The sequence below is a fragment of the Sinocyclocheilus anshuiensis genome, unplaced genomic scaffold (genome assembly GCF_001515605.1).
Source record: "Sinocyclocheilus anshuiensis isolate Anshui unplaced genomic scaffold, SAMN03320099.WGS_v1.1 scaffold787, whole genome shotgun sequence".
Classification (NCBI taxonomy): domain Eukaryota; kingdom Metazoa; phylum Chordata; class Actinopteri; order Cypriniformes; family Cyprinidae; genus Sinocyclocheilus; species Sinocyclocheilus anshuiensis.
Window position 1 is genome coordinate 534,878 of NW_015548230.1, and position 14,404 is coordinate 549,281.

At 36.3% G+C, this 14,404-nt stretch overlaps 2 protein-coding genes across 4 annotated transcripts in view; one reads left to right on the forward strand and one right to left on the reverse strand.

The window, feature by feature from the left end:
• LOC107654591 (bifunctional arginine demethylase and lysyl-hydroxylase JMJD6-like) overlaps positions 1–3,153 on the reverse strand; it is a 10,526-nt gene extending 7,373 nt beyond the window's left edge. Inside the window, exons 1-3 of one of the 3 annotated variants that reach the window (XM_016441744.1) lie at positions 2,632–2,708; positions 1,009–1,102; positions 530–918 (exon numbers count right to left, since the gene is read on the reverse strand). In XM_016441744.1, the coding sequence (XP_016297230.1) occupies positions 530–918; positions 1,009–1,077 (458 nt within the window). In that variant the 5' untranslated portion in view covers positions 1,078–1,102; positions 2,632–2,708. Of the gene's footprint in view, positions 1–529; positions 919–1,008; positions 1,103–2,631 lie in introns of all 3 variants that reach the window. The other 2 variants (XM_016441742.1, XM_016441741.1) reach the window with 2 other exon arrangements.
• Positions 3,154–7,694: 4,541 nt separating this feature from the next.
• LOC107654570 (UNC93-like protein MFSD11) lies at positions 7,695–14,196 on the forward strand. The gene is made up of 13 exons (XM_016441703.1): positions 7,695–7,834; positions 8,127–8,259; positions 8,498–8,553; positions 10,099–10,206; positions 10,327–10,406; positions 10,487–10,583; positions 10,671–10,729; positions 11,000–11,156; positions 11,273–11,313; positions 11,417–11,482; positions 11,910–11,991; positions 12,107–12,242; positions 13,624–14,196. Exons 2-13 carry the CDS (start codon positions 8,164–8,166, stop codon positions 13,783–13,785), a joined length of 1,140 nt encoding a protein of 379 aa, XP_016297189.1. The 5' UTR covers positions 7,695–7,834; positions 8,127–8,163; the 3' UTR covers positions 13,786–14,196.
• Positions 14,197–14,404: the final 208 nt, after the last annotated feature.

The following is a 14,404-nucleotide window of genomic DNA, read 5'->3' on the forward strand; positions in this document are numbered from 1 at the left end:
TCGAAATTGAGATTTGTAAATTTTCTGAATAAATAAGCTTTCCATTGATGTATGGTTTGTTAGGATCGGACAATATTTGGCTGAGATACAACTATTTGGAAATCTGGAATCTGAGGGTGCAAAAAAATCTAAATAATGAGAAAATCATCTTTAAAGTTGTCCAAATGAAGTTCTTAGCAATGCATATTACTAATCAAAAATTAAGTTTTTATATATTTACGGTAGGAAATTTACAAAATATCTTCATGGAACATGATCTTTACTTAATATCCTAATGATTTTTGGCATAAAAGAAAAATCGATAATTTTGACCCATACAATGTATTTTTGGCTATTGCTACAAATATACCCCAGCGACTTAAGACTGCTTTTGTGCTCCAGGGTCACAAATGTGATTGCAACAAATAAAATGATATTTTTTCAATTTTTCATCAAAAGTTACAACTAATTATATCATGTTATATATTTAGCATCTTCATTCTTTTATTTAATGTTAGGTAATAGCTGCATTTCTAAAACATCTGGTTACCTGTACGGAGGGCGCCGCTTCTCCCCCGCAAACTGAAAGAGGTCGTCCCTAAAGAAAATGGGCACCTGGTAGTCCTCCAGAAGCTTGCGCCGCTTCGCATGTTCACCGAAACTGCTATCAAAGATGTAGAGGGGGCTGTCGTCATGGGTTGACTCCAAATACTCCATGTAGTACTTCATTTTCATCTTGACAGAGTAGCCATCATTGTCCTCACCACATTTGAACTTCTGGTTGCGGTATTTGCGCTTGAGTCGCTCCAAGGTCCATTTTTCCCGGGCAGGCCACGAGTCTTGGCAGTTCAGCAGAACGACGGGTTTATACGGTTTCTCAAAACGCTGAATGAACTCCTCTGCACTGAGACGCTGGGTGTCCACTCGCTCCACATTGTCCTGGACAAAGACAGGCAAGTCGTTTTTACTTTCTATGGAGCTTTTTACAACGGCGTTTCACAGTAGCTTTAAAGAAAGTCATACATTAACCTCAGAGCACTTAAATCTGAAGTTGAAGGCCAGTGGATGATGATGCTTAGCAGGAAAAAGAACTGGCATGTTCCTGAATGTGACTGAATTTAACCTTCAGATTAAAAGAAAAGCCTTTTTTTTTTTTTTTTTACAGTAGATCAAGCCAAAAACGTCGGGAGATGATCATAAGCATCAACAAAAGTAAACACTGATGAATAAAAAGTCAACTGCCAGGATTGATGCCAGTGGCGCTTGACATTGAAACCCCAACGACAATATCATCACGCTGATAGGCTTTTTAATGTATTACTATTTGGTCAGCTTCTCAAAGCTACTGTATGACTCTGGAATATAATTCATAAGCGGTACTTAATTTATGGTGTTTTTGTCCATTTTAGAGGTAGACAGTCTACAGAACTACCGTTGTATGGAAACAGCTGCATGAAGACTCTCGTTTGGGTCTCTGAGCCAAAATGCACAGGCAAGTACACTAAATCCCTAGGTCTCCAAGCCAGATCTACATCCCTTTTGGTTGTGTGAGTGAGTGTGTGAGTGAGTGTGCGTGTGAGTGTGCGTGTGCGTGTGAGTGTGTGAGTGAGTGTGCGCGTGAGAGTGTGTGTGCGAGTGAGTGTGAGTGAGTACGTGCGTGTGAGAGTGAGTGTGTGTGTGTGTGTGTATGAGAGTGAGTGAGTGAGTGAGTGAGTGAGTGTGTGAGTGTGTGAGAGTGGGTGTGAGTGAGTGACCAATTAATGGTGTTTTTGTGCATTTTAGAGGTCAACATTCACAAGAACTACTGTTGTATGAAAAAAAAGCTGCTTTAAGACTCACCAAAATTTCACTTTCTGTGTTCTAAAACAGAAATCACACACAGTTGCTCTCAAAATATTTGTCTCCAAAGTACTTTGGTCTTGTTTTCAAACTTTTTATTATTATTTACAGAAACTACGAGTGTCTATGGATAAAAATATGTAACTAAAATAATTATAATTACAATTAAAATAATTACATTTCAGGATTCCATAACTTTTAACGTTCTTCAAGGTTCCCACTCTCTCTCTCCCTCCCAATTACAACTCAATAAAAGATTTTAAAGCTCATCTTAACTAGAAAAATTATATTCCTATTTCTTTATTTTTTTAAAAGGCCCCTGGCATTTTAAAATTATATTAACCTTACATTAATTTATTGACTGAAAAACAAAAATCACACTTTTAAACTTGGAAAAACCTGGATGTATGAGGTAGTTCAAGCAGACAGTGTAAGCGCAGCTCATTTTAAATCATTGCAAGTCATTTTTAGGCCCCTTGTAAGTTTGCTGAGGCCTCCTCGTTGGTCCCGGGCCCCTGATTGAGAACCACAGTTTTAGAGTGACATGACGGTGCGTATAATATCCCATGGTACTCTGTGATATTGTATATTTATATAATAGAAATATCTAAAATATTCTAAAAACACCTCAACACGACGTATATTTTTTTTTTAATCTAAAACATAAAATATGTTCATTGCTATTCGACTGTTCTAGCAACAACGAACTTTTAAAGTGCGTCTTATTACACGAGGAAGTGTGCAGCCACTGGCAGATGCTGCTGCGAACGTGTGGCGTCCAGCTCGACGGGTAACGCCTGTGCTACACGTTACCTTCACTGTCCGGTGTGACAGCTCAAAGCTCTCGCAGTAATTGTGTTTGGTCCAGTCGCTCGAGTCCTTCAGCTCGGGTCTGGCGCTCCGCTTCGCCTCTTTGATCCGTTTCTTACTTTTATGGTTCATTCCTCGGCGTTTCAGCGCGTCTTTGGGTTGGCGCTTTAAGCTCGTGTGCTACTGCTAACTGTTATGTTATGAAAACCCGTGGAGACTGAAGAGGCTAGTCAGTCACTGGAGGCCTTGTAGATGTGTGTGCGGCTCTTTTGCTGCCGACAGCGGTGTACGCTATAAAGGACAGAAGTTATATTTATTTCAGAGAGGGAGGCGATTGATATACTGAAGGGTTGGATAATAAACTAAAGTTAGATAACCTGCTGGCAGCAAGCACCTTTCACGCCTTAAGGCGCAATCTAACTGCTAGTGCTAATAGCTCACATCCCGCCCGTACTGGAGAATCTAAGAATCTGATTGGCTGGCTGTTTCATAGTGTACTGTCAGTTTGGAAGCTGATTGGTTGTCGGGTGTCAAGCGTACAGATCCAATAGAACGTCAACAGAGAAAGAGATTGGTATGATTGGTTGAATGGATTTAAAGCCCTCGATACTCCCAACCACTACAATATGGAAGTAACTTTTACTGGTAAAAAAATGTTCTTCATCAGTATTTTTGTCTTGTTTTCCAGTGCAAATGTCTCAAAATTCTTAAATCAATGTACATTGATTCACTTGATGAGTGTGTGTGTGTGTGTGTGAGTGAGTGTGCGTGAGTGAGTGTGCGTGAGAGTGTGTGTGTGTGTGTGTGTGAGTGTGTGTGTGTGTGTGAGTGAGTGAGTGAGTGAGTGAGTACTTGATGAGCAATATGAAGTCTTGTTTTAGGATTGTTTTGAGTTTAGGATTAAAACAAGAACAAATATCTGCCAGCGGGCTCAGAAAAGCAACTAAATTCAAAGGGAAAACATGTTTTTATTTGTACCCAATTGACGGATGTGTTCTTGCTTAAAGCATAAACTTGCTTAATTTTTAGTCTCCCAGAAAACAAGAATGCATATCTTCATTTTGTAGTAAGTAAATGTATCTTGTTTTAAGGGTGGATAGATAATTCTATTGGAAAACAAGACAAAAATACTAAGGAAGGTATTTATTTTTTTTTACAGTGCAAGCAGCATTTAATCCCATGCCATGACTGTATGAATTTTACTTTCTGCTCCGATTGAAGATAAGGCCTTCATTTGTGGAAAGACAAATTAAGACTTTTTAAGACCTGCAGAAACCCTGAAGCAATCTTGTAAAATACCCTAGAGTTTGGAACTGATAAGGGTAATATTAAAAGGGTTCTCCATTCATAATTTTTCACCAGATGCCTTTTTAAAAACCAGTGCACTTTTTCCATTTCTATTCTTGCAGTGCAGACTGGTCCATAGATACACAAGTGGGATCTCAAGTGCATTAATGTTCCATTAGAAACATTTGATGCAAACAAAAACCAAAAAGATCCAAAAATCAAAGGACAGAGCAAAGTTCATCGTATAGTTTAAGATGCTCCAATTTAAACAACAAAATAAAAGAACTTCATCAGATGACAGCGTTTATGCCACCAAAAAGGTATTTGCAGATGCTGCTTGCCCTCGGCCTGCAACAGCTGCAATCTGAAGAAAACCGGAAACAGCCAAGCACTCGCTAACCTGCAAAACTCAACAGCTAGACAACTGTGCCTAGTGCACAAAAAATACACAAGACATTGGGTTAGAATCCAAATATCACACACGGAAGGCCAAAATTAAATGGTTTAACATCAGGACTGGTATATACAGTCATCAGAAGACAAGCTATTCATACTTTCCAAATGATTTCAAAGTAAAGCAGAATAATAAATGTGAGCATTTGCAAATTAAAGCAGATTTTTAACCAAAAAAAGCCCAATCTAGATGAATTTCTATACAGCGTCTTATAAAAGTTACACAACTGCAGCTAGCACACTCTGAACCATCACTGAAACAGCATTACCTTAAAAGGCCAATAGAATTGTGACAATTGTCCCACTCAACGAAGTAACCTCACTGAAAATAGGAACAATGTACACGAAGAACAATATACCTATTGAACAGTTCAACTATGCCAATCAGTCATAATGACCTTTAGGCCCATGTAGCCACTGTGTAGATTTCTGGGGTTTCAATCCGAGGCTCCTCAGGTTTCAACCGAGGTCACACATGCAGAATCGACCCACGATGAGACGGACCTGAGAGAACACAAAACTGTGGTCAGACATGTGATGAGACGTGTGAAAACATGGAAATGAAAGATGGGGAAAGAAGGGAACAATTACACGGAGCACACAGTCTCTGGGGATCAAGATGATACAGACAGTTAACCATTAACAAAAAAATAAATAAAATTGGTGATGCATGTGATGTACTAACGGCATCACATTAAAATGACTACGCAAGCCAATTTCCTGAGATTTCGGACCGTATCGTCTAGGGCTGGGCAGTATGACGTCCACGCACGTGCTCATAATGGTCATTTTACAATGGCTTCATGTGTGTCTCATCCAATCAGGATTATCATATTGGTCTTACATTGTTTTATCATTTTTTGTTTTTAATACTTTTGTTTTTAACTAGTGTTACATAATGTTCAACTGGTTTGCATCCAAAGAGTGTATAATTATAGATAATATATATTTATATATTACAAATTTTTACTTTTATGATAAAATATATAGAAATGTCTATCTATATATATTTATTTAATCTATTGATCTCAAATACATAGTAAAAAAAATAAATTTTTAAATCAAATACGCAGGGTAATTTCATACTATGTCTATGACATAAAATTTACTCATGCCATAACGCAATTATTACGTTTATTCACATTTTCAGCTTTAAAGGATTAGGTCACTCCTGAATAAAAATTTCATTAATTTATTCACCCCCATGTCATCCAAGATGTTCATGTCTTTCTTTCTTCAGTCGGAAAAAAAAATGTAGGTTTTTGATTTATATACATTTTATCCACAAATAATCGTCTTGCACTAGCTCTGCGATTGGCGTCTTCGTCTGCGAAAAACTCAATTTCTCCTCCAACTTCAAAATCGTCTGACATTGTTGTTTTACCTTTTATTTGTAAAGGGCATTTGACTTTCTTTGCATGTTCTCTTTGTAAACAAACTGGTTTGGTACTTCCGCTTACATCACGTGTGACCTTTCCAAAGTGACTATACGTAACGCGTGAAGTCGTGAACGCTGAGCTAGTGCAAGACGAGCATTTGTGGTTAAACGTATATACATTTTTATTTTATTTTTTGTAGAAAATGACCAATCGTTTTGTTATTTAAGACCCTTATTTCTTGGCTGGGATTGTGTAGAGCCCTTTGAAGCTGCATTGAAACTGCAATTTGGACCTTCAACCCATTGGTCCCCTTTGAAGTCCACTATATGGAGAAAACTCCTGGAATGTTTTCCTCCAAAAACCTGACAGAAGACAATCTTGGAAGACTTGGTGGTGAGTAAATGATCAGGACATTTTTATTCTGGAGTGAGCTAATCCTTTAAGTAAGCAACTGGCAGCAATTTTGCGTTTTACTTTTTCTAAGGCGGGACACTGTCTGACCATTGTCTCGTACACGTACCTCAGCACCACCAAAACACCCATCTGCTTCAAAGCAACCCCAGCAGGAGCAGGTAGCTGGATCACGTACACCTCTACCAGCTCAAACTGCACCACACAGCCTTGCTTTTACATTGCCATGATTCAGCAGCTTGGAGGCAACTATTCCACATTGAGTTCAACACCATTCACAGCATTGTCAAAGCAGAACGAAAGCCTGCTGTGCAAGTCCAATTTTTACCAATGCGATGCATCTGCAAGTCTGAATTACATTCCTGCACATTATTCCAGTGAATTGTAACTCAGGTAGGTGTTGTGTGTCCTTACCAATGAAGAGTTTTAGGATGCAGGCCCTTCTTCCCCAGCAGACTTCGTCCTGAAATCTAAAATCCTGAAACATAAAAATGTATTGGTGATTTAAAAAAAATGTGTTTTTGCCTATTCATGTTCATTCATGTCTTTTTATTTATTTATTTTTAATTGAGTCCTGGTGTTTATCTATACAGAGGCCATAGCATAGCATATTAATAAAATATCAGTTTTCAAAATTGCTATTATTCAATTTTTTTTCTTACGCTCTAAACAATGTAATGACATGAAAAAATATTAAATTCACAAAACTTTTTTGGGAATAGAATTCTAATTTAGCTTTTTTATTGAATAAACATTATACATGCACTTTCGTTCAAATGCAGATACTGAACATTATACAAGTATTTATACATAAATAAATAAATAAAGATCATGCAAATGGAACAATGGGGCATAAAATATCAGATAACAGTCAACGACTTGAATTTGTACATGTGAAATGTGGTCAAAATATATGAGTAAACGAATTAAATAAAATCATTTTTAATCCTCTTTAGAATATTCAGTGAAGCCAAAAAGTATATTTTTTACATAAAAGTGAGAGCCTCATCTTGGAACACTATTTTCATTGTTGTACGTTTCTGTATCTCAAATATAACTGAATAAGTACAAATCCAAAATAAATGCAAAGCTTTTTAATGATTAGTTTAATGAATAGTTAAAATACAGTTTATATTTATCCCTTTTTTAACATTTCTGAAGTAATGATTGATGGATAAAATCTGTAAGTTTAAAGTTGTTTTAAATTTATAGGGTCAGGTAAGGTTAACATTATTTGAAATTACACACATCGAAACGTGACTTATGAACCCTCTTTTTTATTTATTTATAAATATATAGATTACTAAATAAGGACTATGTGAGAGTTTGTGCTTGCTCTACTGACTATACACTTCACCAACAAGACAAATTCAGAAATACTCTAAATTATATCTAACTTTAACAGTTTAACTATATGCTTTTAATACATTTTTTAATTCCAGTACTGACGTACGGAAAAACTACACTACCCACAATTCAGTTGGTGGAGGCTGGTTATGACGTCACCGCCAGCTGATAGATGTCACATGACCGACATTTTTTATTTCAGATACAGACAGCGACAAGTCGGAAACGAATGTATCTTTACGTTAACCAGCTTTACAAACTGTTTTTTCCCCCCATATCGGTGTTCACATTATGAATTAGCTGTTTACATCAGCGCACCCAAGTAGTCGGTAAGTTTACTGAGCACAGTTATCATTGCAGTCGGTTGTCCAAGTCTAAATGATATGAGTAATAATTTATTGATCATACATTATTTAATGAAAAACATGATTTATTCCCATCACACATGCAGTACAATAACTGTTTCAGTATAAATTAACATCCTTCAGAGCTGTTTGATCTCATGAGGAAGCAAACATATGGAAAATAGCATGGTCAGGTTTTTAACCAGTTGTGGTCAGGTTTAACCAGTCGTTTTTAACCAGGTGTTACTTGACTGTGATGCTTTTGTGTGTTCACTAGTCTCAGGTTGTCATCGAGCTAAAGACTGTAAGCCAACATGAGTCCAGAAGGAAAGACCCTGCTGAACATCATAATCCTGGGCTTGGGGTTCATGGTTATGTTTACTGCCTTCGGCACCTGTGGGAATATTGAAGTAGGTTTTGAGCTTTTTCACACTTAGAAATGCATGATCTGATGAACGTTATCACATCAGATTTGGGTTTTGAGCTTTTTCACGCTTAGAAATGCATGATCTGATGAACGTTATCACATCAGATTTGGGTTTTGAGGTTTTTCACACTTAGAAATGCATGATCTGATGAATGTTATCACATCAGATTCGGCTAGGCTTATAAGAATGTATTCAAACCAACATTTTCACTTTTTTCCAGCAAACCGTAATAAAGAGTTTCAACAGTACAGAGTTTCATGGAAGTGGCTACACAAGGTATTCGTTTTCTTCATTTCTTCCTTCAGAGCCACATTCTTTATAGAGCTATCCACCTACTTTTTTCAGTGGCCTTCAGGTGCCAGAAGTAACTTTCTCATTCGCTTTTTTTTCAATGGGTATTAAAAAAACTTCAGCCAGTCAGCTCCCGTATGAAGCACAACATTAGAAATGCTGATTTGAAAAGGATATAAAATTGCGAGACTGTGTACTAGACGTCTTTTATGCATAGTTAATTGCATAAGCATTGCAAATGACACACAAAAAATGGCAGTAAAAAGTGCATTTATTAAAAATGATACGAAAATTGCAATAGAAGTGTATTGTAAAATATCCACATACACACAAAAGCGATGAATGGGATTTTTACTTTCAGAATCCCACAGCTGTGCTCTATTTCTGCTCAAGTCATGTGACATGTTTTGGCCTGTGTACCCTTTTTGAATGAGATTTATGATGGCTGATGCATGAAAATCGGGTCATCTGATGTTGTGCTGTAATCTAATGAATCTCTCTTTGACCTCAGGAATCACATTGACCATGGTTATGTAACAAAGAAGCACTGTCTGTTCTCAAAAACAAAAAAACCCCAGAACTTTGAAACAGAAATGTAAGCGGTTGGCGTGTGACTGTGTCACTTATTCAGCACGGACTCTATAGAGTTTTCCTTCCATGAGAAATTTTATAATTTTGCCATTTTTATTTATTTTGTGATGGAAGTGAAATATTGGGGGGGGGGGGAAGAAACAAAAAGTGTGTGTATGTGGTTAAAAATTAATCAAAATTATCTGGTGGCTTTATCAGGATATTATCATGACTATGATGTTAGGGCAGTTGTAACTGGTTATGATATAATTTTTAATATTTAAATTGTTTAATGAACAGTATTAATATTTAAATAAGCAATTCATAATTTTTGTATTATGAATAGCTATATATTAGATTAGATATATTGATTCTTTTGAGGTGTGTACATATGTGGTATGTATTGGGTTAATATAATTAGGGCCCGAGCACCGATGGTGTGAGGACCCTATTGGAATTGCTCCGTTTCTTATTATTCTTCTTCTTCTCCAAAGTGAATCGCATTTTTGAGGGCCTAAACATTCTCTAAAACTCATGAGAGGGCCCGTTCATCGCTGCTTGCAGCTTTAATTATTATTATTATTTAATGTAAGTGTTTCAGTTGCCTCTAACCATTGTAAGTGAGCAAATTGTAACTTTCTCTTGTCTTGGATTAAATTCAACTCTTTGATCTAGTATTTCTCAATGTAAATATTTGAGTAATATTATTACTGTTGTCACATGTTTATTTTATACCAATATACGACAGGTAGATTTGTATTTGTTTATGAGTTATGAGAAAAATGGTTACAATTGCGCCTTGTTTCCCCTTCTGTAAATAAAAAGTAATAACCTGTAGAAGGATTTTTCACTTTGGCTTTTCTATAAAACACAATGAAACGGTTATGTTGTATTTACTTTGGTGATCATTATTAATGAAAATACCACACTTAACACATGCTTCTCATGCTTTTCTTTTAGCATGGCGATTATCTATGCTGTATTCTCTGCGTCTAACCTTATAGCGCCCTCAGTGATAGCTGTCATTGGACCTCAGTTGTCTTTGTTTTTTAGTGGACTTGTTTACAGGTAAGTGCCTAAAGGATTTAATTTAGTATAGTAGTATAAATTTAGTAATAAATGAGCAATTTTCTTAGTTATTTATGATAACGTTTTTATTAAAAAGACTCAATCTGTGCTCTCTTTTAGTGGTTATATTGCTGTTTTCATTCATCCGTACACCTCGTCATTCTACACTTTATCCGTGTTGCTCGGAATCGCAGCTGCAGGTGGGATATCATTATCTGTTAAGTTGTGAAAACATATTATGTAGCCACACATTCTCTAAAACTAACTTTGTGTCTCGCAGTGCTATGGACGGCCCAAGGGAATCTGCTCACCATCAACTCCAAAGATTCCACCATTGGAAGAAACAGTGGAATATTTTGGGCATTGATGCAGTTTAGGTACATCTTGCTTGTTGCCATTGTATGGCAAGTATGTGTAGAAGGAACAAGAGGAACAATGATTCATTGATTCTCTTTTATTCACAGCTTATTCTTTGGTAATCTCTACATATATTTTGCCTGGCGTGGCAAGAGTCACATAACAGGTGAGTATATTTTATATAATAAACTATGGTCTGGCCAATTTGGTGGAAATCGCCCACAACTGTAGGACAGTCATAATGTGTGTAAAAATTGATTTTTTTTATTGTAACAGTAATTATTGGTTTAAATAAATTAATTGTTTGCTTATTTCATATAACATGAAGATACTGTAAAAGAAGCATTAATGCAAAATCAGTTTTGAATGGTTAGACAGAATTATAACATGGGTCTCTAGTCAAATAAAGCTGAAAAATGTTGTTTCTTGGTGTCAGATAAAGACCGCCAGACGGTTTTCATCTCACTAACGGTCATCAGCCTGGTGGGCAACTTCCTTTTTTTCCTGATCCAGCGGCCAGACCCTGAACCTGCACCTACTGATGCCTCTGAGTCACTACTACCAGCAGACATCTCTGATAGTAGCTCTGTGGTGTAAGTGCATATTTTTATGCACTTCTGCAAGTCAAGACATTTTTCTGGACTGGTTTAATCATATTTTATGGTGTCTTTTTTCCTTTGCCTTGTTTCCTATTCTTGTTACTCTTAAGTCCATCCCAGAGTCTGTGCTCTCAGGCATTTGAGGCATTCAGTAAGTGGCACCAAAATATATTCAAAGATTTAAAATTGTGTTTTTAAAGCATATTATTAACTTCTTGGTTCATTTACTAAGATCTCTTATCTCATTTCAACAGAGAGATCCATACAGCTAGCTGTGACCAAAGAGATGCTTTTACTGAGCGTACCCTTTGCATACTCTGGTAAGTTCAGTCCCTCAAAGGAAAATCTGTGTGGTAGCAGTGGTAATTCACACCATAATGGCAGATAAAAAGAAGAGGGCCCAAAACAGAACCTTGGGGGACACCTTTAGTAGACCTCTTAAGATTTGTTATTTTAGATCACTGTTTCTCAACCCTGGTCCTGGGCGCCCCCCAGCACTGCACATTTTGTGTGTCTCCCTAATCAAACACACCTGATTCAACTCATTAGCTCATTAAAAGAAACTCCAGGACCTGAAATGGGTGTGTCAGATAAGGGAGACATACAAAATGTGCAGTGTTGGGGGGCGCCCAGGACCAGGGTTGAGAAACACTGTTTTAGATGCTAATAATGTATTTATAATAATAATAATAACAGTAATAAGAATAAGAATAATTAGTGCTGTCAAACGATTAATCGTGATTAATCACATCCACTTCCTCAACATAGCCAGTGATGCTCCCGTGGCCCCAGAGGAAGGCACACAAATGCAGGCTTTTATCCAACCCAGGTAAGATACAACAGTTACAGTACTGGACTTTCCAACAAGGATGAGCATTGAGAATAGAGTCAGACATAAAGATGCTATAGCTGTATATTAACCCTTTTCTGGCTTGTTCTGTCAGTGTGACTGTGGCGCTGATATGCAGTTTCCTGCTGGGTCTGGGTGATAGTTGTTTCAACACTCAGCTCATCAGCATTGTGGGCTTCTTGTTCCGGGACGACAGTGCCTCAGCATTTGCTGTCTTTAAATTTGTACAGGTTTGAACCTTCCTTTTGTTAAAGTGTTTTAATTGTTAACATCAGAAGTCATTAAATTTTTGGATTTAAAAATCCTGTGGAAACATGGCTTCATGAAACATGGCTTCACGGAGTCATGTTTCACCCAAATATATATATATATATATATATATATATATATATAAACGTAATAATTAACTTAGATTTTGCTTTAAAAAAGTCAATTTTTGCATTATGAAATGTATTAAAAAAAGTTGCATGATACTTTCTTTTTTTCCCGCATTTCCATTTGTCTTAATTAGGCTTTTAACAGTATTTTTTTTTAATCAGAATAAATTTGAAATTAATGGCACAATACATATTCAATATGTCTTTGCAGATATATATTGTGTAAAATATATTTTGTGGCATGAACATAATGGTCCTAAAAAGAACCCTATCGAGATTATTGGTGCCTTAAGCTAATTTTAAGAAGTTTCTTTCTTTCCTTTTTGATTTTGGGGCGATCATTTGTTTATGTTGTTGGGGTTTTATGAGATTCACCCATTTACTTGAAAACATTTGAGAAAAATGTATTAAATATAATTTAAAAAAAAAAAAAAAAAATAATTATAGTAAATGTATATTCTTTGCAGGAATATATTTGTATTTGACAGTTTCACCTTGTCCTAAGTGGTCACCCCTCATGTAAATAAGACATTTCTGTTATTCTTAAAAAAAAAAGATTTTTATGATCATTAAAATTTTTGCGTAATGGAATTTTCTTTCCCCCCCAACTCCCATTATATGTATGTATGTGTTACAGTATTGAAATCAGAATAAAATAAAAGCAGTATAAAATGCCATGATGTATTTACAGGATATGTATATATATTTTGCATAGTGAAAAAAAAAAAAAAAATAATTATAGTAAATGTATATTCTTTGCAGGAATATATTTGTATTTGACAGTTTCACCTTGTCCTAAGTGGTCACCCCTCATGTAAATAAGACATTTCTGTTATTCTTAAAAAAAAAAGATTTTTATGATCATTAAAATTTTTGCGTAATGGAATTTTCTTTCCCCCCCAACTCCCATTATATGTATGTATGTGTTACAGTATTGAAATCAGAATAAAATAAAAGCAGTATAAAATGCCATGATGTATTTACAGGATATGTATATAAATTTTGCATGGGGAAAAAAAACAAACAAACAAAAAAAAAAAATATATATAAGTGTGTAAGACAGTGTATATATATATATATATATATATATAGTATATAATGTATATTCTTATGGTTTTATGAGATTCAAGAATCAGTCTTCGGAAAAACCCAAGTTTATTGACCACAAATCTGTTTATTGAGTAGTATGTGTTTTTGGCCCATGACGTTACAACGTTTCCTCCTTTCTCTGCAGTCCATCACAGCTGCGGTGGCCTTCTTCTACAGCAACTACCTTCTCCTCCACTGGCAGCTGCTCATCATGGTGCTGGTGGGCTTCCTGGGCACCATTACTTTCTTTGTGGTGGAGCGGGGCGTTATCAGCAGTCGACAGGACTCTGATTATGACAGTATCTGATAGGACTGAAGTGCCAGAACTACCGTCTCATCTCCAGCCATCAGCATCAGTGTGCAGATCTACAAACCATCTTCAACAGCCATTTTCTTCTTTGCTTTAGCTCTTGAGATCCATGACCTAGTCCATGTATCCATTCTCCTTTTCAAGCGAATCGGCTGTATAGACTCGTTTCTTTACGTGCACTTGCGATACGTTTACTCCTCAGATGGGATCAAGGATCAAGTGCTATATAATGCAATAAAAGGTTTGTTCACATTTTTTACTTTTCACCTAGCATTATACCGTGCAATTCCAGAAACCTGTAACTATGGTCTCATTATCTTTCCAACCATGCTTATTTTCTTGAACATTAAAGTGCCCCTATTATGGGTAATGAAAGGTTCATATTTTGGTTTTGGGAGTCCCCAACAACAGGACGACATGCATGCAAGGTCAAAAAACACTTTCATTGTCTTATAATATGCATTTATTTTTACCTTACTTGCTCAACGACTCCCAAACACTTAGTTTAATGACTCATTTTTCCAAACCCCTCCTTTGCGTGACGCTAATCTGCGGTGATTGTTCTCATTTTAATGTCATCTCGCCTGTAACGCCTGATAAAGTGGCATTTGTGAGC

Excerpts from the sequence above, each read along its gene's own strand:
- LOC107654570 (XM_016441703.1), top strand. The coding sequence starts at position 8,164 with ATGAGTCCAGAAGGAAAGACCCTGCTGAACATCATAATCCTGGGCTTG. Across the intron at positions 11,483-11,909 it reads CGTACCCTTTGCATACTCTG|ACATCCACTTCCTCAACATA; the intron begins GTAAGTTCAGTC and ends TCGTGATTAATC. Across the intron at positions 12,243-13,623 it reads CTGTCTTTAAATTTGTACAG|TCCATCACAGCTGCGGTGGC; the intron begins GTTTGAACCTTC and ends CTTTCTCTGCAG.